The 23,845-nt window shown below is 50.2% G+C and overlaps 1 protein-coding gene across 1 annotated transcript; it reads right to left on the minus strand.

The window, feature by feature from the left end:
* Positions 1-234: 234 nt before the first annotated feature.
* LOC311511490 (uncharacterized protein) lies at positions 235-21,025 on the minus strand. Its single transcript, XM_084612140.1, has 11 exons — positions 20,876-21,025; positions 14,328-14,490; positions 12,297-12,335; positions 11,151-11,450; positions 9,434-9,487; positions 7,794-7,898; positions 6,599-6,623; positions 6,223-6,272; positions 5,644-5,675; positions 1,358-1,453; positions 235-990 (listed from the first exon to the last, which is right to left on the minus strand). Exons 2-10 carry the CDS (start codon positions 14,356-14,358, stop codon positions 1,364-1,366), a joined length of 726 nt encoding a protein of 241 aa, XP_084468266.1. The 5' UTR covers positions 14,359-14,490; positions 20,876-21,025; the 3' UTR covers positions 235-990; positions 1,358-1,363.
* Positions 21,026-23,845: the final 2,820 nt, after the last annotated feature.

Genomic DNA, 23,845 nt, shown 5'->3' on the forward strand with positions numbered 1-23,845 from the left:
CATCCCTGTCCCCCTCAATATGTCATATTCACGACTCTCTGCATCTGTGTGTCTCTGTGGCCCCGTTGGGATGAGAAAACGCTGCTTGAACCAAACCTGTGTCACTGCCAAGTTTCCCCAGGTCCCCAGTGGACTCAGGGAGGTAATTGCTCTGTGTGTGTCTCATCGTAACACCTGGCACTAGTTGACGCTTAGCGACACTCCCAGGAGGCAGGTTGGTCAGAGAGAAGGCAAAGCACTTTATCCGCTGCACAGGAGCCAGCTCAGACCCAGCCTGCCAGAGACCCCTTGGGCCAGGTGTTTAAAGGAACTTAGGCACCTAACTGTCATTGACATCCATGGGAGTTAGTCACTTCAATACCTTCAAAAATCTGCCCCTTGCTCACCCTGCACGTGCTCAGCGGCTCAGCACAGACCCCAGCACATCCCCACATAGCAGCTTTACAGCGTGTCGCTGGCACAGCTAGGCCCACGCAGGCCTCCCCGCGCTGCCCCTCTCCCCACCCCCACCTTGGGGCTGGCATCAGAGAGATTTGGCTCAGCATCTGAGTCCCGGATATTCAGTAAATGCAGGAGCCGTTTGGGGCCACATTCTGAACTCATTTGGGTTCCTGCATTTGCATTCCCCACGACCAGGTGTGCACGTCAGGCAGCTGCCTGTGCAAATGGCTTGTGGCTGCCTGTCGCTCTGCCTGTCGCTCTCATGCACAGTCACCGAGGGGATTTTATGTGCAGGCCTCCGGGGTGGGAACTTCGGCCAGGAAGGTTCTGCTGTAACTATAACAATGGGCTGTGACGCGAAGCCCGGCCTCCGCCACACCCGGCTCCCGCTGCCCAGGAAGTGTCGGAGCTTCCCCTGTGCCATCGACTGATCCAAACACTGCTGCTCGCTGGCTGGTTAACTGGCTCCATCACCATCTCCTTCCCGGGGCTCCGCTCAGGCTGGCAGCGAGGGTGGGGCTCACGCAGGCTTATGGGGCACTGGGAATCCTGTGGGGAAGTGACAGGGAATTTCAGTGAGTATCTCGCATGCAGCTGCCCCTCACCCCCTCCCAGGGTGACAGCGCTGAGTGCTCTAGGTTATCAGTCTGTCCCCCGACCTACAAGGAGAGCTGGGCAGTGGGGGAAGGGCAGCGACTCAGGCTCTAGGCAAGTGAGCCCTGGGGCCTGGCAGGGGGGTGCTGGTGAGGGGTCCCACAACAGACCACACCGCTGGTAGCAGGTGCGGGAGATGGAGGCTCTGAGGTGGCAGGGAGGTTAGGTCGGATCCTTTCCCCACTGACCAGTCCCTGCACTGGCTTTGTGGGAACAAAAACTCCCATCCCACATGGGCCCATTCACAGAGCGTCACCCTTACCCAGAGTTACGGAGCCGGCTGGGTGTCCTGAACTCGAGAGCCGCCCTGTCCCACCACCGCGTACATCACTGCCACGTTCCTGTCCACCCTGGACTGCTGAGACAACAATACAACACAGACATGGTGAGAGCGCCGGTGAGCTGGCTGAGAAATGCCTCCTCTCCCCGCCACGCAGGCAGGCCGGCCAGGAATCCTGGGTTCATGGATTCCAAGGGCAGAAAGGACAATTGTGATCCCCTCGTCTGATCCCTGTCTGACACCGGCCAGAGACGTCCCCACAATAACTCCTTGATCGGTTAGATGCACGTCCAATCCTGAGATATAAATTGTCAGGGATGAAGAATCCCCCATGGCCCCTAGGGAATGGTCCCAGTGGTTAATCATTCTCCCTGTTAAACGTTTACACCCTATTCCCAGTCTGAAGTAGTCTATGGGGGAGCACCAGGGTGGGAGCCCTGACCAGGGCCCCAGGATGTGGTGAGAGGGGAGGGGGAGGAATGGCCTCTCCTTAATCATAGAATCAAAGAATATCAAGGTGGGAAGGGACCTCAGGAGATCATCTAGTCCAACCCCCTGTTCAGGACCAATCCCCAACTAAATCATCCCAGCCAGGGCTTTGTCAAGCCTGACCTTAAAAACCTCTAAGGAAGAAGATTTCACCACCTCCCTTGGTAACCCATTCCAGTGCTTCACCACCCTCCTGGTGAAAAAGTTTTTCCTAATATCCAACCTAAACCTTAGAGCCAGGGCATGGGAGCGCCATGCTCAGGAGGGTGCTGGAGCACAGGTGTTAACATTAACCACGTGCTCCAGTCCTATTGGAATCAATGGGATGGATGCAGGTGCTTGGGGTCCCCCATACAATCGAGGGCTCCCCTCAACTGGGGCTTCCAGGGGTGAGACAATCCATGGGTCAGCCAGGGAAACTCCCCCAGCTGAGCCGGACTTGATCACAGACCCACAGAGAAACTTTCTCCTTTCTTCTATTGCAATTTTGGGGCCAGATCCCCACCTGGTGTAAATCAGTGTCACCCCATTGCAGTCACAGGAGTGAGGCTGATTTACACCCGCTAGTGATTTGGTTCATTGGCTTGAATGGAGCAACAGCTGATTTACACCAGCTGGGGATCTGGCCCATTGACACCAACAGAGTGACACCAATTTACACCAGTGGGGGATCTGGCCCCATTGACTCCAGTGGAGCTACAGTGACATGAAACTGGCTGGAGAATTAAATCCAGACTCTTAAATTCTTTCCTTCACCCTGGGAAAGTCATGCCTGACCAACCTGATTGCCCTCTATGATGAGATAACTGGTTCTGGGGGTATGAAGAAAGCAGTGGACGTGATCTATCTTGACTTTAGCAAAGTTTTTGATACAGTCTCCCACAGTATTCTTGCCAGCAAGTTAAAAAAGTATGGATTGGATGAATGGACTATGAGGTGGATAGAAAGCTCTGTAGATCGTTGGGCTCAACGGGTAGTGATCAATGGCTCCATGTCTAGTTGGCAGCCAGTATCAAGTGGAGTGCCCCGGGATCTGTCCTAGGGCTGGTTTTGTTCAATATCTTCATTAATGATCTTGATGATGGGATGGATTGCACCCTCAGCAAGTTTGTGGATAACACTAATCTGGCGGGAGAGGCAGATACGCTGGAGGGTAGAGGTAGCGTCCAGAGTGAGCAAGAGAAATTGGAGGATTGGGCCAAAAGAAATCTGATGAGGTTCAACAAGAACAAGTGCAGAATCCTGAATTTAGGATGAAAGAATCCCAGGCACTGCTACAGGCTGGGGACTGACTGGCTAAGCAGCAGTTCTACAGAAAAGAACCTGGGGATTACAGTGGACGAGAAGCTGGATATGAGTGAGCAGTGTGCCCTTGCTGCCAAGAAGGCTAATTGCATATTGGGCTGCATTAGTAGGAGCATGGCCAGCATGTCAAGGGAAGTGATTATTCCCCTTTATTTGGCACGAGTGAGGCCACTTCTGGAGTATTGTGTCCAGTTTTGACCCCTTCACTACAGAAAGGATGTGCACAAATTGGAAAGAGTCCAGTAGAGGGCAACAGAAATGATTAGTGGGCTGGGGCAGATGATTTATGAGGAAAGACTGAGGGAATTGGGATTATTTAGTCTGCAGCAGAGAAGAGTGAAGGTGGATTTGATAGCAGTCTTCAACTACCTGAAAGAGGGCGGGGTCCAAAGAGGATGGAGCTCAGCTGTGGTGGCAGATGACAGAACACGGAGCAATGGTCTCAAGTGGCAGTGGGGGAGGTCAAGGTTGGATATGTGGAAAAACTATTTCACTAGGAGGGTGGTGAAGCACTGGAATGGCTTACCTAGGGAGGTGGTGGAATCTCTATCCTTAGAGGTTTCTAAGGCCCGGCTTGACAAAGCCCTGGCTGGGATGATTTAGTTGGTGTTGGTCCTGCTTTGAGCAGGGGGTTGGACTAGATACCTCATAGAATCATAGAATATCAGGGTTGGAAGGGACCTCAGGAGGTCATCTAGTCCAACCCCCTGCTCAAAAGCAGGACCCATACCCAATTAAATCATCCCAGCCAAGGCTTTGTCAAGCCTGACCTTAAAAACTTCCAAGGAAGGAGATTCCACCACCTCCCTAGGCAACGCATTCCAGTGTTTCACCACCCTCCTAGTGGAAAAAGTTTTTCCTAATATCCATCCTAAACCTCCCCCACTGCAACTTGAGACCATTAATCCTTGTCCTGTCCTCTTCCACCACTGAGAATACTCTAGAACCATCCTCTCGGGAACTACCTCTCAGGTAGTTGAAAGCAGCTATCAAATCCCCCCTCATTCTTCTCTTCTGCAGACTAAACAATCCCAGTTCCCTCAGCCTCTCCTCATAACTCATGTGTTCCAGACCCCTAATCATTTTTGTTGCCCTTTGCTGGACTCTCTCCAATTTATCCATATCCTTCTTCTAGTGTTGGGCCCAAAACTGGACACAGTACTCCAGATGAGGCCTCACCAATGTCGAATAGAGGGGGACGATCACGTCCCTCAATCTGCTCGCTATGCCCCTACTTATACATCCCAAAATGCCATTGGCCTTCTTGGCAACAAGGGCACACTGCTAACTCATATCCAGCTTCTCGTCCACTGTCACCCCTAGGTCCTTTTCCGCAGAACTGCTGCTTAGCCATTCGGTCCCTAGTCTGTAGCTGTGCATTGGGTTCTTCCGTCCTAAGTGCAGGACCCTGCACTTATCCTTATTGAACCTCATCAGATTTCTTTTGGCCCAATCCTCCAATTTGTCTAGGGCCCTCTGTATCCTATCCCTGCCCTCCAGCGTATCTACCACTCCTCCCAGTTTAGTATCATCCGCAAATTTGCTGAGAGTGCAATCCACACCATCCTCCAGATCATTTATGAAGATATTGAACAAAACCGGCCCCAGGACCGACCCCTGGGGCACTCCACTTGACACCGGCTGCCAACTAGACATGGAGCCATTGATCACTACCCGTTGAGCCCGACAATCTAGCCAACTTTCTACCCACCTTATAGTGCATTCATCCAGCCCATACTTCCTTAACTTGCTGACAAGAATACTGTGGGAGACCGTGTCAAAAGCTTTGCTAAAGTCAAGATACAATACATCCACTGCTTTCCCTTCATCCACAGAACCAGTAATCTCATCATAGAAGGCGATTAGATTAGTCAGGCATGACCTTCCCTTGGTGAATCCATGCTGACTGTTCCTGATCACTTTCCTCTCATGTAAGTGCTTCAGGATTGATTCTTTGAGGACCTGCCCCAATGATTTTTCCGGGGACTGAAGTGAGGTTCACTGGCCTGTAGTTCCCAGGATCCTCCTTCTTCCCTTTTTTAAAGATTGGCACTACATTAGCCTTTTTCCAGTCATCCGGGACTTCCCCCATTCGCCACGAGTTTTCAAAGATAATGGCCAATGGCTCTGCAATCACAGCTGCCACTTCCTTTAGCACTCTCGGATGCAACTCGTCCGGCCCCATGGACTTGTGCACGTCCAGCTTTTCTAAATAGTCCCTGAGGTCTCTTCCAACCCTAATCTTCTATCATTCTCTTTTCATGCCAGGACGGTCACTATTTATCCCCCAGGGCTGGGATCAGCCCTTGGTAAACCTCACTCCTGGCTAGGCCAGAGGCGCTGGCCCTGGGATCAGCCCAGGGGGTTTTCCATGGTTTAGCCATATTTCCTGGTGCCCGTTTGCATGGGAACATTCTGCCAAACCCGGTTCCCTAGGCGATGTCTGCCCTGCGGGCACCAGCACAGCAACTCACCTGGGCAGTTCTGACTCTGGTGACCTCGGCATCTGGGGGAGAGAACCAAGGTCAGTGCATCCTCACCAGCCTCCCCACACCCTGGAGAGATGCCAACCCACGTCCCCCAGGGACACAGACCCGTCCCTGACCCCAGGTGGGCCCACTGCGGAGAGACAGCGCTGGGCACCGCCTGGGCAGTGTGAGCACTAATGGGCTGGCCGGCTCCATGGACACCAGATGCCTATGGATCTTGGGGTGATGCTCTGGCTGTTCCTTGTGTGTATCTCCTTTCCCCCCATACAGGGAGGTGTCTGCCCAGGCCCCTGTGCCCACCCTGTAGTTTGCAGCAGGAGCTGCCAGGGCTCCCACCAGTCCTGTCTCTGCCCACGGCTGGGGGCTCCCATCACCCCATCATTGGTCTGGGCACAGGCTGGGGCAGCAGGGAGAACAGTCTTGGTCAGGTCAGGGCTCTCTGGCCTGGGTACCCAGGGCCCCTTCTGGCCCCAACACCCTGGACCCTGATGCTAGCCAACAGATGGACAAAGGGCCGAGTTCTCCCCCCCTCCCCGGGGTGGTGCCGGAATAACAGGCTCTTACACTGGATCTGATCTTCAGTGGCTGGGCTGCTCCGCTCTGAGCTGGGATCCCTGTGTGGAACGAGAGCTGAGTCATTCCCATGTGCAGCTCCCGGCGCTGGGGGCAGGGCCCTGCTGCCATTTGCCATGGGTGCAGGAAGGCAGCAGCACCATCGCCATCACTAGGGCAGGGAGAGACTATGCTCCCAGACAAGGGTCGGACCCCTCAAAACCCCAGGAGCATTTGCACTGTGGGTAGCTGGGGGGTATAGCCCAGGTCAGCTCCCCAGGGCAGAGTCCCAGGCAGGGCAGCAATGAGCCCTCCTCCCAGACCTGGGCATCACCTGGGGGAGAAACCCCAAAAGGGTGCTGGGGATCAGGGTGAAGTTCCCTCCTACCTGTGAGTCCTGCAGCGTGACACAACTACCGAGAGAAAGAAAAGAACGTTAGGGAAGCTCAGCGCACGTCACAGCCTGGGGCAACTGTCGGGACCTGGCGGTGTGCACCTCTGCCCCCGATGTGCTGCACCTCCCCGCTGGTCTGTGCGGTCTAGCTACCCACAGAGCCCTGCAGCCGCAGATCCACGGAGGCAGCACAGGGCAGTGGTTAGTGCAGGGGACAGATTCCCAGAGACCTCAGTGCTGGGCGATCTTAGACTAATCAGTTCTGCTCCCCGTGCCTCAGCCAAGTTACAACCAGCAAACGTGCCCTTCACTGCCATTGGAGTGGGATTTGAATTAGCTGTTACCTCTCATGAAACAGATCTTGGAGTCATCATGGATAGTTCTCTGAAAACATCTGCTAAGTGTGCAGGAGCAGTCAAAAAAGCGAACAGAATGCTGGGAACCATTAGGAAAGGGATAGATAATAAGACACAAAATACCATCATGCCACTATATAAATCCATGGCACACCCACACCTGGAATACTGTGTGAAGTTCTGGTTGCCCTGTGTCACAAATGATATATTAGAGTTGGAAAAGGTACAGAGAAGGGCAACAAAATTGATGAAGGGTGTGGAATAGCTTGTGTACGAGGAAAGATTTAAAAGTTTGGGACTTTTCAGCTTGGAAAAGAGACGACTAATAAGGATATGATAGAGGTCTATGAAATCGTAACTGATGTGGAGAAAATGAATAAGGAAGTGTTATTTACTTCTTCAGACAACAAAAGATCCAGGGGCACCCAATGAAATTAAATAGGCAGCAGCTTTAAAACAAACAAAACTTCACCCAACGCACAGTCGGCTTGTGGAACTTGTTGCCAGCGGATGTTCTGAAGGCAAAAAGTATAATGGGGTTTAGAAAGAACTGGATAAATTCATGGAGGAAAGGTCCATCGATGGGTATTAGCCAAGGTAGCCGGGGACAAACACCATGCTCTGGGTGGCCCTAGTCTCTGACTGCCAGACACTGGGGCTGGACGACAGGGGATGGATCACTCACTAATTGCCTGAAGAAAGGATGTTGGGCTAGATGGACCATTGGTCTGACCCAGTATGGCCGTTCTTATAACCTCATGATTTAAGGTGTCAGAGCGACGCCCCGGAACAGCCGCCCATCCCAGGGCATCCTCCACCCCACCGGCACCTACCTGTCTTCATCAGAAAACACCCCAGCAGGCCCAAAGCCAGGCTGGCCGTGACGGCAAGTCCCACAATGAGTCCCAGTCCTGGAAAACTGTCACAGCAGCTGGGAACTAAGAGGAAAGCAGGGGATTAGGCTGGAGCCCAGGGACTGACGCTGGTGGGGCTGGGATCCAGGACAGGGAAGCCCCCGTACATCATCTTACATCCCACCAAAACCTGGTGCACACTGTGAGACACTGGGGGTGGCTATAACATGACAGCTGACATGAGAGGACTTGCTCAGTGAAACTCTTGCCTTGCAGCACAGGCAACTGTCTCAGGGCACCCTCTTGTGGCACAATGTGTCCCTGCAGGTGCCTTATTCACAGCCTCCTCTTGCATCTTACAAGACCTTTCTCCAAGGTTGGGACACATGAAACAAGACTGCCCCTTTGCGGGGGTCTCATTTATTAGATCTCTTGCAGTGCATCAAATTAGTCCATCCCAGGTTCTCCTTTCATTCAGGAGTCCCACACTGCCCGTACCTTCTCCCCTTAGGAGAGAAATATCACACTCTCTTTCTGGGCTCTGAGCTGGCATCTCAGGGGGGTTCCCCTCCTGGAGTCAGGAGTCCCATAGTCCTGCTTTCCGGAACTGCGTGGGATAATCGAGTCCAACTTCAACTACAGAGGGACCTAGACAAATTAGAGGATTGGGCCAAAAGAAATCTGATGAGGTTCAACAAGGACAAGTGCAGAGTCCTGCACTTAGGACGGAAGAATCCAATGCACTGCTACAGACTAGGGACTGAGTGGCTAGGCAGCAGTTCTGCAGAGAAGGACCGAGGGGTGACAGTGGATGAGAAGCTGGATATGAGTCAACAGTGTGCCCTTGTTGCCAAGAAGGCCAATGGCATTTTGGGGTGTATAAGTAGGGGCATTGCCAGCAGATCGAGGGACGTGATCGTTCCCCTCTATTCGACATTGGTGAGGCCTCATCTGGAGTACTGTGTCCAGTTTTGGGCCCCACACTACAAGAAGGATGTGGAGAAATTGGAGAGAGTCCAGCGAAGGGCAACAAAAATGATTAGGGGACTGGAACACAAGAGTTATGAGGAGAGGCTGAGGGAACTGGGATTGTTTAGTCTGCAGAAGAGAAGAATGAGGGGGGATTTGATAACTGCTTTCAATTACCTGAAAGGTGGATCCAAAGAGGATGGATCTAGACTATTCTCAGTGGTGGAAGAGGACAGGACAAGGAGTAATGGTCTCAAGTTGCAGTGGGGGAGGTTTAGCTTGGATATTAGGAAAAACTTTTTCACTAGGAGGGTGGTGAAACACTGGAATGTGTTGCCTAGGGAGGTGGTGGAATCTCCTTCCTTAGAAGTTTTTAAGGTCAGGCTTGACAAAGCCCTGGCTGGGATGATTTAATTGGGTATGGGTCCTGCTTTTGAGCAGGGGGTTGGACTAGATGACCTCCTGAGGTCCCTTCCAACCCTGATATTCTATGATTCTATGATTCTTACCCTGCAGCCCCTGCCCATCCAGGTGCCTATGGCAGGGTAACGGTCTCTCCACTGAGACTGGTGGGTGCTCTCCTCTAATCTCAGACCAAGGCTCCCCCTTTCCTGCAGGGAAATCCCCCCAAACTGAGCGAATCCGTTTACCTGGAGGCGATAGCTCTCCTCTGGAGGTGTAATTCCCAGAAGGGCTGAGACCATCTGTGGGGCAGAGACACAGCAATCACAGATCCCCTCAAACAGCCAGAACCCCCACGTGAAATGGAAGTGACTGGCAGTGAAATACGTGTGAGTGTCTCTGGGAAATAGCAACATGGGAACATTTGATTAGCAAAGCAACAAGCTGCTCAAGGGAGGCAGTATTGCCTTGTGGCTAGAGCATGTGTGAACTCAGGCGATGTGGATCCTAATCCCACCTCTGTGGCTGGGCGACCTTTGGTATATCATCGTCTCTCTGTGTGCCTCAGTTTCCCTGTAAAGTGTTTTGATTTCTACCCATGTGTCAGCAGGTGCTGAATGAGCTCTCCCTTGATGGCTATTGATGAACTGGGGGAAAATGCCTCAGCAGCCGGCTGTATTTTCGCGTGCAGACCTGCTTTGTCTAGGAGGTCAGCAGAGGGACCTGCTTTGCCAACGGGGTCAGTTTTGGGTTAAAATTCACTTTAATCTTGAATGCAGGGCAATGAAATGTTATTATCCTTATTGTGTGAGTTAAGGGCAGCAGAACTGTACTGAGCATGCCCTGATTGGGGGGGGGTCACCCTCCCGTAATCTCGCCTAATCAGCAGAGGATATTGATGCCAGATCGAAGCAGAAGTCAGAAGTGGGTGGGGGTGGGTGTTCTCTCTCTGGCAGGGTGGATTCTGTAGGGAGCGGCACATTACAAAACCTCAATTACTTCTGTATGATACCGGGGAGAGAAATACACACAGGGCGGGCTCTGCTCTCCCTGAAATCAATGAAAACCTTTCTACTGAATTCAAAGCAATTAGGGTCTGTCTGGTCCTGGTACTACAATATTTTGCTCTGCCTCATAAATAGATTCACAGACACTGAAACCCAGAAAGAATTGTTCTGATCATCTGGTCTGACCTCTGTGTAACAGGATCCAGTCCCGTATCTCCAGCCCATAATGTCTGTGACACAGGAGACCAGAATTCAGAAAGAGCCTCGCCCTAGAGATATCAGGTAATGGAGAATCCACCACCTCTGAAATGAGTCACCCTCAGTGCCTGTCCCTTTCCCATGCCGTCTGTAAGGAAATCAGCCCGAGAACATGAATGAGAGAGACGATCTGGAGCGGCCACATTCAGAGTCAGATTTAGAACTTCCCCTTTTCTAGCACCAAGCAAACATGGCAGGGTTTTTAATACCATTGTTTTGATCAGGCTCATTAGAGGAGAACTGCAAGATCTGGATGTGGATAATGTGTATCCAGAACTTAGATATGTAGCCAGCCACAAGTAGTTTCTGATTTGCAACATTCCCTGCTGTGTATGTGCCCAGGAGGATTTTCAAATGGTCACAACTGCATTAGTTTACCCCACTCTGTTCTGAACTTAAAGCAAAGCCTGTGTGGACATTAATGACGATGCACCTGCCAAATTTCACATGTAAGGATTTGCCCATGTTTTGAACAGGTCAGTCCTGTTCTTCACCTTCGTAACACTGCAAAAGAGCTGATGGAATCTTGCTCAACTAAATTAAACTAATGGGTGTTGAGCTGGAGTTCAGGCACAGGGAGTTCAGCACAAGAGATGGAAGTTTAGAAACTTTTACTCTAGCTGTCACTGACTGCTCCCACCACACCCTCGCTGCCTGCCCCCTGTGTGCTAAGCAGCCCTCTGTTTGTTCAGCGTGTTACCTGGCGCACTCACGTGCCGGCGGTCACTGGGGAGAGAATTCTTCTCCTGGTTCTTGTGGTCCTTGTGCTGGTAGCGGCAGGAATACTCCCCTGCGCTGTCTGGAGATGCTGGCTGGGCTGACTCATAGATGTAGATGAATTTGTTTCCATCCTTGGGCAGTATTGAAATTTCCTTGCCACCCTTACAGAAGATGACGCGTGTCACCGAGGTGTCCATAGGGATGAAGCACAGCAGTATGACGGTGTCCCCATGGCGGGCAGAGCCCTTGTCCAGGATCAGTGTCGGGGCAGGGAGGTCACCTAGGTGGGGAGGAAACATTGTTTGGTGAAACGGCTCCTCTCTCATGGAGCTGACATTTGAATTACAGCAGAGACTAGCCAGGCCCTTGTGTGTCACCCTGGATCGGGCCCACCTCAGCCTGGGCTTTTATGTGACGGGGAACAAGGGTCACCCTCTCACCAGCCGGATTTGTAAATTCAAACCCATTTGACCCACCTGGGTCAGGGGAAGCTGCCCCCTCGTGCGTTACACCTTGTCAGCTCCAACCGGCTCCTCAGCTTTTATCCCTCTTGGGCCAGCTTCTCAGCGGGGCTAAATCAGCAAAGCACAGGCTCTTTGCACAGGGTCTCAGGCTGTCGTGTCTTCACTGCTGTTGTTACTTGAATTAGCTCAGATGTGTCTACATGCTCCAGTCGCAAATTGGTGCAATTCCACTGCTTTGCTACTTACAAATTCTTAACTGCTTCCCGATCAATTTACCCCCACTCCCATGTAAACTGGGCCACCATTTACACTGCCATTGGATTTGGGCCCCTTGCACTCATCCTGTGGGTCTGATACTGGTCCTACTGAAGTCAGACTGAGTCTGGCCCAGTGAAACAGCACCAGGCTTTCTATAGAGTCAGTGACAGTATCCAAAATGTCCCCCATAAGACCTGATCCTCAGGCCAATGCTCCACCCACTGGACACACAGGGCTGAATTCTCATTTACACTAAAGCCCCGTCCACGGGTAAAGTGAGTGTGAATTTACACCCTCTGTTAGCCTCGTTACACTGCCCAAGTGCTATCAACAGGTCTTAGTGTGCCCGAGGATCAGGCCCCTCCGTTCTATAATTAACGTTGTTACACAGCACCAACACTCACCGGGAGAGCGGCAGATTTCCTGACTTGCAGCCAGTGCCCCTGTGCAATAAAATATAAATTTCCATCATTAGTGCAGCCAGGTCAGTTGGGAGTTTATCAGAGCTACACAGATTTAAAATAAATGGAGCTTTTGCCATCATGGCAATGAGCACACACAGAGTCTCTGGTGGGAATCCCGTCCCCAGGCAGGTTTCCTCCACTACCCATTTGTTCTGTCCTCCATCAGTTCTGCCATCTTCCTAGTCAAGCAACTGCACCTCTCCCCTCGGATCAATAGCCACGCCAGCAACCCCAGCCCTTTATTCACCTTCCTCAGACTTTCCCGCGTCTCTGTGAGCCCTTTGGAGTAGAGAGAGTCTGTTTGTTGTGGGTTTGTACAGTGCCTCGCTCAATGGCGTGCTAGGTCATGACTGGGGCTCATAAGGGCTATTGTAATACACCTGCTCAATCATCTCAGTCAACATCCTAACCACAGAATAAATTCCTACAATTCTGCCACCGTGCAATGAACTAATTTGGTTTTTATTAGTTGCCTTCTGCCCTTAGTACCTACCACTCGGGCTGCTTGTAATATTCCAGACAGCCCCTTTCCTCCTTTTGCTGAAGTTGGGATCAGGTTAATGAGACATTTAAAGGGACTCTGGCAAAATTCAGTCCTCAGTCAAAGACGGGGCTAAGGCTGGTATAACAAGATCACTTTGTGGAGGCTAACTTAATTTGACTAAAACAGTGAGAAAAACGGTTTCTGCCACAGAAGTCTTATCTATACTACTGTTTGTATGGTGTTAATGCACTTATAGGATTTTTGGGTTAAAATTTTCCAGTGTACACAGGGTTACCATGTACAGTTCAGACACAGCCCACAGTAAACACACACACACACGCGCACACACACACACACACACACACACATTGTGCACCCTCTGGGATATTTCAGTTTAGTTTTTTCTTGCTTTGCTGTCTTTCCCTCAGGCCGTGTCTTCACTGAAAACAATGTATTTTGACATGAAGATAGCTAAATTGGCATAAAATCCTGGTGGAGACAAGACACTGGGAGTTTTTACCGCAGTGCAGCTCTGGGAGGTCAACCCCAGCTGGGAGCGTTTACACTGACTTGCAATTATGAGGTAACAAGTAGCTGTACCTTGTCTCTCCTAGGACTGTACAGGGAGGTAGCCTTCTCGATGTAGAAACAAATCCCTTTTTGCAGTGAAAATATTGCTTTAGTCTAAAATGAAGGGAATTCTGGCTGGCAGCGTATGATTTGTGGACAAATAAAGATTGTTTACGTTACAATATTTTTTCTTCTTTTGGAACTTTATGTGATATTAGATCTTAAAGTTACAGCTCTGTGATTCATAGAGGAGTTAACTTTAGATACATCTTAGGATGTTTGAAAATGTCTTGGCTGGAATTTTCTTTTACTTGAGGTTTGTACTTTGCAGCTTAAATGATCTTGACATTACAGAAAGGTGGTCAGAGTTGAAGCTCAGATTCACGTATTACCCTGCTGTGAATGGAACATATTTCACAACATTTGCCTTGAATTGAAACGTGCAGCAGAAAGGAGAGTTGGAATAAAGAGTTGGAGGCTTTTTACAGTTGCTAACCGTGATGGCCATACAGGGCTGTGCTCTATGGGACAGTGCTGAGAGGATACTGAACACCGCGCCTTCGCTGGGGCTGGCCTGGACACACACGGTTCTTAGATTCATAGAGTCCAAGACCAAAGGACCATTGTGACTGTCTAGAGCTTCCCCACAATAATCCTGGTTGAACAGAGCAGATCTGCTACAAAACCACCCAATGTTAATTTAAAAACTGCCATTGATGGAGAATCCACCAAGACCCTTGTGAAATTGTTCCAATGGTAATTGGTGGAGCTGCGGACACCAAAAAGCAGACCCTGAACATACCTCCTAGGAGGGGCTCATTACACCCTACAGGGTTAGGCCTAATTAACTGACTCATTAGCTGTCCTCAGCCTCCATTAAAGCCAAGCTAAACCCAGCCAGTTGTGTCCATACTCACAGAGCAGGCAGAGGCCCAGCAGCAGGACCATTGGGAGAAATGGTGAGAATCGCAGCAGCCCCTCAGGGATTCAGCAGCAGGGAAGGCCTGTCTCTCTCTGCTCCTCAGTGTGTCAGGGAGAGACGTTTCTGTGGCTGTCTGATCTGACTTCTCCTCTTCTGATCTGCAGGGAGAAGGGAACAGAGAAGCCGCAGGCGCTCTCTGATCTGCCACGTGCTCCCCGAGGTTAGAGAGAAGAAAAGCCACAGACCCTGTAAGAGACAGGGCCATGTCTGCTACTGGCCTCATGACTGGGGGACCTCTCTCCCTGGCAGGAGGAGGATGCTGATCTCCCAGCTGTTCTGTCACAGGCCTTACACTGAACGTTGTAGTTTTAATATTGCACTTAGACCTGAGCCAGGGTCACACGGGAGAGGAATGGCAGCTGGTTGGTCACCTCTCCAGAGTTCAAGTTGCAGATGCGTCCCTGCTTAAAGCTGAATTTGGCTCCCTCTTAAACCCCTGTGAAAAGTTAGAGTGCCTGAAAATCGGTAAATCAGGTCAGGGATGTGGGTAGAGATTGTGAGGGAAATTGAAAGTTAATTTAACAAGACGTTACTGAGATAACGTCCGTTCCAATGCTGCAAAGTCCCGCTAGCATCTGCTAGATAAGAATTCTCAAAAGCTTGCGACTAGGGAGGGTCTGTGTTGGTGAGAACTTCCACTGACGTCCATGGCCAAGATCTCACTGGCAGCCGTCGGATCAGGCCCTTTCTTTGTAACACATTGGAAGGGTTCAATGCGCTGATTGTCCCTTCACCTTCCGTAAAGTCTCACTCAGTGGTGCAAGTAGAATTAATTTCTTATCAGCACGCTGCCCTCATGGGAAGGACACAAAGGGGGGGCACAAGCTAAAGGGAGGCATGTGACCTTCCCACATGACACCTCCCCACCCTGCCCCCCAGCCCGGGATCCCTGTGCTCTCCCCGTCCCCTTCGCATGATCCATCCCACGTTACCTGGTGGGGAGTGGGGTGGCGGTGGCTCTGTCCTCCTCCTGCGGCGGGGAAAGGAGCAGAATGTGGGGCTGCTGTACAGACCCTGGACAGGACTCAGCAGCTGCAGCTGCGTGGAAGGGCTGGGGGCAAGGCTGGGGACAGTACAGCCATGCTGGAGGAGCTGCCGGCCGTTCTGCTCCTCCTGTGTCTGTCCCGTATAGAGAACCAGCTATAAATATCTCACTGGTATGGCGTACCGGAGCATACCGCCCTACTGGCACCACTGCTCTCACTTGTGGTTAAATACCAGGCCCTGGGCACCATTTCTTATTGGCATTGCACCAGGGATTTTCCCACCCACCCCTGTGTTTAGAAGTGATTGAAGTCCTCTCCAGCAGCTTGTCTACAGATTTAAAGCTCTTGTGTGAAATGAACTGCGTGGCCTAGGAAAGAGAGAGCTCCCAGATCTCTTCCCTTACAGATATGCAGATATGATAACATAGGTCAGGGCAAATGCACTTGTATTCCCCCCATCATGGCCAAAGGGCATCTGCCCTCGGTTCCCATCTCCTCAGCTGTCACCTTCCTTGGGCGGAGTCCTGGGTGTATCTCCCACCTGACTGGGTCTTTCCAGGAACACTGTGATATCCTCAGAAAGCCAGACTGGGCCTAAAAGGCCAGTGTCTGCACTTTGCTTTCTCTCTGGGGGCTGTGACCAGTGTATTGCCAGCAGTTACCACACAGCCCCTTCTAAGCCTGCACATTTATTGTGAAGGTGAAAGTGTTACAGAGAAAACATATTAAAACAATATGGAACCTACACGAAGGCTAAATAGTTCAAATAGATCAATCCCCAGCTCCAGCCGTGGGCTGTGATAGGTTTCAGTTCTTCAAAACCCACCACTGGGTTTTCCCTGAGGTTACCAGTCTGTAAATGTCTGAGAACCAGAACCCAGACAGGGCAGTTCATCCTAGAATCATAGAATATCAGGTTGGAAGGGACCTCAGGAGGTCATCTAGTCCAACCCCCTGCTCAAAGCAGGACCAATCCCCAACTAAATCATCCCAGCCAGGGTTTTGTCAAGCCTTACCTTAAAAAATTCTAAGGAAGGAGATTCCACCACCTCCCTAGGTAACGCATTCCAGTGTTTCACCACCCCCCTAATGAAAAAGTTTTTCCTAATATCCAACCTAAACCTCCCCCACTGCAACTTCAGACCATTACTCCTCGTTCTGTCATCTGCTACCACTGAGAACAGTCTAGATCCATCCTCTTTGGAACCCCCTTTCAGGTAGTTGAAAGCAGCTATCAAATCCCACCCCCCAGTCTTCTCTTCCGCAGACTGAACAATCCCAGTTCCCTCAGCCTTTCCTCATAAGTCATATGTTCCATGCCCCTAATCATTTTTGTTGCCCTCCGCTGGACTCTCCAATTTTTCCACATCCTTCTTGTAGTGTGGAGCCCAAAACTGGACACAGTACTCCAGATGAGGCCTCACCAATGTCGAAATGAGGGGAACGATCACGTCCCTCAATCTGCTGGCAATGTCCCTACATATACATCCCAAAATGCCATTGGCCTTCTTGGCAACAAGGGCACACTGTTGACTCATATCCAGCTTCTCGTCCACTGTAACCCCTAGGTCCTTTTCCGCAGAACTGCTGCAGAGCCATTCGGTCCCTAGTCTGTAGCGGTGCATGGGATTCTTCCATCCTAAGTGCAGGACTCTGCACTTGTCCTTGTTGAACCTCATCAGATTTCTTTTGTTCCAATCCTCTAATTTGTCTAGGGCCCTCTGTATCCTATCCTTACCCTCCAAAGTATCTACCTCTTCTCCCAGTTTAGTGTCATCTGCAAACTTGATGAGGGTGCAATCCACACCATCCTCCAGATCATTTATGAAGATATTGAACAAAACCGGCCCCAGGACCGACCCTTGGGTACTCCACTTGATAGCGGCTTCCAACTAGACATGGAACCATTGATCACTACCTGTTGAGCCTGACAATCTAGCCAATTTTCTATCCACCGCATAGTCCATTCATCCAGCCCATACTTCTTTAACTTGCTGGCAAGAATACTGTGGGAGACTGTGTCAAAACCTTTGCTAAAGTCAAGGAACAACACATCCACTGCTTTTCCGCCATCCACAGAGCCAGTTATCTCGTCATAAAAGGCAATTAGATTAGTCAGGTATGACTTGCCCTTGGTGAATCCATGCTGACTGTTCCTGATCACTTTCCTCTCCTCCAAGTGCTTCAGAATTGATTCCTTGAGGACCTGCTCCACGATGTTTCCAGGGACTGAGGTGAGGCTGACTGGCCTGTAGTTCCCCAGATCCTCCTTCTTCCCTTTTTTAAAGATGGGCACTACATTAGCCTTTTTCCAGTCGTCCGGGACCTCCCCCGATTGCCATGAGTTTTCAAAGATAATAGCCCATGGCTCTGCAATCACATCCGCCAACTCCTTTAGCACTCTTGGATGCAGCGCATCTGGCCCCATGGACTTGTGCTCGTCCAGCTTTTCTAAACAGTCCTGAACCACTTCTTTCTCCACAGAGGGCTGGTCACCTCCTCCCCATGCTGTGCTGCCCAGTGCAGTAGTCTGGGAGCTGACCTTGTTCGTGAAGACAGAGGCAAAAAAAGCATTGAGTACATTAGCTTTTCCACATCCTCTGTCACTAGGTTGCCTCCCTCATTCAGTAAGGGGCTCACACTTTCCTTCACTTTCTTCTTGTTGCTAACATACCTGAGGAAACCCTTCTTGTTACTCTTAACATCTCTTGCTAGCTGCAACTCCAGGTGTGATTTCGCCTTCCTGATTTCACTCCTGCATGCCTGCGCAATATTTTTATACTCCTCCCTGGTCATTCGTCCAATCTTTCACTTCTTGTAAGCTTCCTTTTTGTGTTCAAGATCAGCAAGGATTTCACTGTTAAGCCAAGCTGGTCGCCTGCCATATTTACTATTCTTTTTACACATCGGGATGGTTTGTCCCTGCAACCTCAATAAGGATTCTTTAAAATACAGCCAGCTCTCCTGGACTCCTTTCCCCCTCATGTTATTCTCCCAGGGGATCTTGCCCATCAGTTCCCTGAGGGAGTCAAAGTCTGCTTTTCTGAAGTCCAGGGTCCGTATTCTGCTGCTCTCCTTTCTTTCCTGTGTCAGGATCCTGAACTCGACCATCTCATGGTCACTGCCTCCCAGGTTCCCATCCACTTTAGCTTCTCCTACTAATCCTTCACGGTTTGTGAGCAGCAGGTCAAGAAGAGCTCTGCCCCTAGTTGGTTCCTCCAGCACTTGTACCAGGAAATTGTCCCCTACACTTTCCACAAACTTCCTGGATTGTCTGTGCACCGCTGTATTGCTCTCCCAGCAGATATAAGGGTGATTGAAGTCTCCCATGAGAACCAGGGCCTGCGATGTAATAACTTCCGTGAGTTGCTGGAAGAAAGCCTCATCCACCTCATCCCCCTGGTCTGGTGGGTTATAGCAGACTCCCACCACGACATCACCCTTGTTGCTCACACTTCTAAACTAAACTTAATCCAGAGATTTTCAGGTTTCTCTGCAGTTTCCTACTTGAGCTCTGAGCAGTCATACTGCTCCCTTACATACAGTGCAACTCCCCCACCTTTTCTGCCCTGCCTGTCCTTCCTGAACAGCTTATATCCATCCATGACAGTACTCCAATCATGTGAGTTATCCCACCAAGTCTCTGTTATTCCAATCACATCATAATTCCTCGACTGTGCCAGGACTCCCAGTTCTCCCTGCTTGTTTCCCAGGCTTCGTGCATTTGTGTACAGGCACTTGAGATAACTCACTGATCGTCCCCCTTTCTCAGTATGAGGCAGGAGCCCTCCCCTCTCACGTGCTCCTGCTCGTGCTTCCTCCCGGTATCCCACATCCCCACTTACCTCAGGGCTTTGGTCTCCTTCCCCCGGTGAACCTAGTTTAAAGCCCTCCTCACTAGGTTAGCCAGACTGATTGCGAAGATGCTCTTCCCTCTCTTCGTTAGGTGGAGCCCGTCTCTGCCCAGCACTCCCCCTTCTTGGAACACCATCCCAGGGTCAAAGAATCCAAAGCCTTCTTTCCGATACCACCTGCATAGCCATTCGTTGACTTCCACGATTTGACAGTCTCTACCCAGGCCTTTTCCTTCCACAGGGAGGATGGACGAGAACACCACTTGTGCCTCAAACTCTTTTATCCTTCTTCCCAGAGCCACGTAGTCTGCCGTGATCCGCTCAAGGTCATTCTTGGCAGTATCATTGGTGCCCACGTGGAGAAGCAGGAAGGGGTAGTGATCCGAGGACTTGATGAGTCTCGGCAGTCTGTCCGTCACATCGCGAATCCTAGCTCCTGGCAAGCAGCAGTGTTAGGGGGCTTATTCCTTCACCCACTTACTTCCCTGGTCCTTCTCGCATGAACAGAGAGCAACAATACCCGAAGTCCAAAGGTGCAAACAATTTGATGTTTATTGGGGTGAACTTCCAGCAAGCATGATTCCAGTTTCCTTCCTTAGTTTCCTCCTTCCCAGCTCTGACACCACAGAGCCTTAGACCTGTGTCCCTGTTCCCATTCCTACCCTTAGCCAAACATGATCCCAACTTCCTTACTCCCATTCCCTGTTCCCATTTCCCCCTTTAGCAAAACATGATTCCAATTTTCTTACCCCATTCCCTGTTCCCATCTCACACACCCACATGCCCACCCCCACACCCAGTCACTTCCTCATTGACTACAGATTATATAGTAAAACTTGAGTTCTGCTTAGCTATACCTTAACCAATCATTTTCCTGAAATTTAACTAACCAATCCTAACATATTGTAACATGATTATGTAACCAATTATATCCCACCACCTTAATTAGTTTACACCCAGCAAAATTAATTATACCGCAGACAGGAACAATCACAGAACCAGACAGAGATTATACAGACAAACAACAGCAAAGTGGGAACTATAATGACAAGACAATACAGAAGTGAGGATTTCATATCCCAGCTATTGATAAGTGAGTTCTTGCCAGACAGGATGCTATCAAACTAAGTTTCCTTTTACATTTTCTAGGCACTTCCCTTTCTCTGGAGGTGATAGGAACTATCAGGACAGGATTGTATTCCTAACAGCCGAATAGCACCTTATTTCAGTGTGACTAGTTTGGAATGTGAGGATGTGACTGTTTGCTTCCCAGCTTATGGCTGCCTCTGCTGCTTAGCCAAAGGCCTTAGCCTAAGAACAGGGCCTCAGACTGTCACAGTAAGAGAAGGCCCTTACACCAGCAGACAGTGATTTTGATTCTTTCTTTTATACCTCTATCACTAGCCAAGTGATAAGAATACACCTAAATTCTTAGAGTATAGGCCTTTACAGACAGGCCTGAGATGACTCAGTCCCCCTGAGGAGAGAGTCCCCGACCACCACCCCCCTCCTCCTTCTCTTGGGAGCGGTGGTCGTGGAACCCCCAAACCTAGGACAGTGCATCTCATGCCTTCCAATCAGCGGAGTCTCATTCTATTCCCTTCCCTCAGATGTATCATCTAGTCCACTCTCCGGATTAGTACCTGTGGAGAGAACGCGAAAACGGTTACTTTCTTGTATCTACATTGCTGGTACATGGACGCTCCCCTTTCTTCTTCTGGAGGTCACATGCTGCCAATTTTTTTCACCGTCCTCCTGTCCCCGCAGTGCAGCCTGCTCTGAATCTTCAGAACGTTGTGTCTGTAGAAGCATATCCTGACGTCTGTCCAGGAAATCTTCAGTTTCTCTTATGCAACGCAGGGTCGATACCTGTTGCTCTAGACCTTGAACCTTCTCTTCCAATGTGGAGACCAGCTTGCACTTTGTACAGACAAAGTCGCTTCTGTCCTGTGGAAGAAAGACAAACATGTCACATCCAGTGCAGGTCACAACAGCTGAACACCCCCCATCCATATTACCTTCCTTCTACGAGCTTCCTCAGGAGTTGTACTAACGACTCCGAGAAGGCAGCACGATGTAAGCCTCAGCGGGCTCTCCCAGGGCGAACTCCCTCTGTTAGCCGCTCTGCTGTTCGCTGCTCCTGTTCCTTTATAGAGCTCAGGCCTTTGATCTTCAACCTCCAGGAAGAGGAAATCACCTCGTCTCATGGCCTAGCTACACCTTTCCCACCCGTCATCCTCTGGTGGTCCCAGTGCCCATTGTACAGCACAGCCACCAGTCATAACCTCTGGTTTCCTAGGCCTTGGGCTTATGTAAATCCTGCCACTACTGAGCTTCATGCTAGGAAATTTTACTTGTGTCTCCCCTCTCACTCTGCTCCCTTTTTTCCAGGGCCCTGACCCCAGGAGTAGGACCCTCACAATAAACATGGTAATTGGTTTTCAAAGGCCACAGCAGGAACAAATAGTCACCACAGCTCCACTCCAGGCTTGTTTAACAAACTCTTACTTTATTACTTGCATATAAAGCCAGGAGTGAACTCAGTGACTGTCCATCTACAGGTGTCCTCTTTATAAATTCTCACTGCAGGTCCCAGGCCAGACGTTCTTCTCAGAAGCTCCTGGGTCTTACATCCTCCAAACTTTTTTTCTCAGTGCCGCCTTCCCAGTTGCCTGGCCCATACAGCCCCCCATGGACTAGTCTCTGGTGTCTGGTGACAGCCGACAGACGGAGCTGAGAGCAGGGAACACAAGTGCAGGGGAGCACAAGAGCAGGCACAGCTCAGGCTGGGGGTGCCGGGACATCACTCGGGGTGTGTGGCTGAGTCACATGACTGACCCCGTAACATCTGCTGTGTCTGTGTCTGGATGATGACGCTCCCAGGTGACTCCCGCAGTCCCAGCCCTGGGTTATAAATAGACTTGGCAGAATTCCATGTTTACCTTTTATAATTTTGATGGATCATATCGATGTTTATTTTAAAGATTTTTTTTATTTTTATCAATTTAAATATTCCCATTGGAGGAAATTACTGGGGGGAGGGGGAAGGGGAAGGGGGTTAGACAATATTTATTGAAATTAGATGTTGAGATTCAAAAAGTTAAATCTTTATAACCATAAAACACACATTGTTATCATCACATGTCAAAATATACACAGTAAATATCCTTAAATCAGCCTCTAATAATGTCTCAAGCATAATTTTTCTTACTTTGCTTAGCTGCAAATTTCTATTATGATGGATGGAAATATTTTCTCATGGGTTTGGGCCTGTTTGGGGAAATTGCTGTTTACTGATATTTACCAATAACAAGCGAATCAGTCCAAGCCTAGTTCTAAACAGAGCCGTGTGCTGCCTTTGAGGTGAGCAGAGAGATGGGGCCATGGTTACTGGCTGTGGTCACAGTTCCCAGCGCAGGAGTCTCTCCCCCTCCGACCCTGTCCCCACAGCCCGGCAGTATTTATAGACACACAGTCCCAGAGCGATGCTGCACTTGTGATGCAATGACCTCTCCGTCACTCGTCTGCCGTGCTCATTTCTGTCTTGGGGATGGTCGCTGAGCTGCATTCTCAGCATGGCTGAGGGGCTGGAGGAATAACCCCCGGTCCAGCCCCTGGTAGAGCAGGTGACAGTGCGTATTGTTCCAGGACTGGCCTGACACAGAGTAAAACACCAAACTGCAGCTTATTTCTGTAGCCCCTTTGAACCACTTCATATTTAGACACTAAATGTTTTAAACTCTTTACAGCGCAAACTTTTAGCACAGGCCTGTAATGCAGAGAAGAGAGGGACTCGGGGCTGTATGGAAAAGGACTCCTATTAAAATCATAGAATCATAGAACCATAGAATATCAGGGTTGGAAGGGACCTCAGGAGGTCATCTAGTCCAACCCCCTGCTCAAAAGCAGGACCCATACCCAATTAAATCATCCCAGCCAGGGCTTTGTCAAGCCTAACCTTAAAAACTTCTAAGGAAGGAGATTCCACCACCTCCCTAGGCAACGCATTCCAGTGTTTCACCACCCTGCTAGTGAAAAAGTTTTTCCTAATATCCATCCTAAACCTCCCCCACTGCAACTTGAGACCATTACTCCTTGTCCTGTCCTCTTCCACCGCTGAGAATAGTCTAGAACCATCCTCTCTGGAACCACCTCTCAGGTAGTTGAAAGCAGCTATCAAATCCCCCCTCATTCTTCTCTTCTGCAAACTAAACAATCCCAGTTCCCTCAGCCTCTCCTCATAACTCATGTGTTCCAGACCCCTAATCATTTTTGTTGCCCTTCACTGGACTCTCTCCAATTTATCCACATCCTTCTTGTAGTGTGGGGCCCAAAACTGGACACAGTACTCCAGATGAGGCCTCACCAATGTCGAATAGAGGGGGATGATCACGTCCCTCGATCTGCTCGCTATGCCCCTACTTATACATCCCAAAATGCCATTGGCCTTCTTGGCAACAAGGGCACACTGCTGGCTCATATCCAGCTTCTCGTCCACTGTCACCCCTAGGTCCTTTTCCGCAGAACTGCTGCCTAGCCATTCGGTCCCTAGTCTGTAGCTGTGCATTGGGTTCTTCCGTCCTAAGTGCAGGACCCTGCACTTATCCTTATTG

Source organism: Lepidochelys olivacea (assembly GCF_965140295.1).
Source record: "Lepidochelys olivacea isolate rLepOli2 genome assembly, chromosome: 23".
In the NCBI taxonomy this organism is placed as follows: Eukaryota; Metazoa; Chordata; order Testudines; family Cheloniidae; genus Lepidochelys; species Lepidochelys olivacea.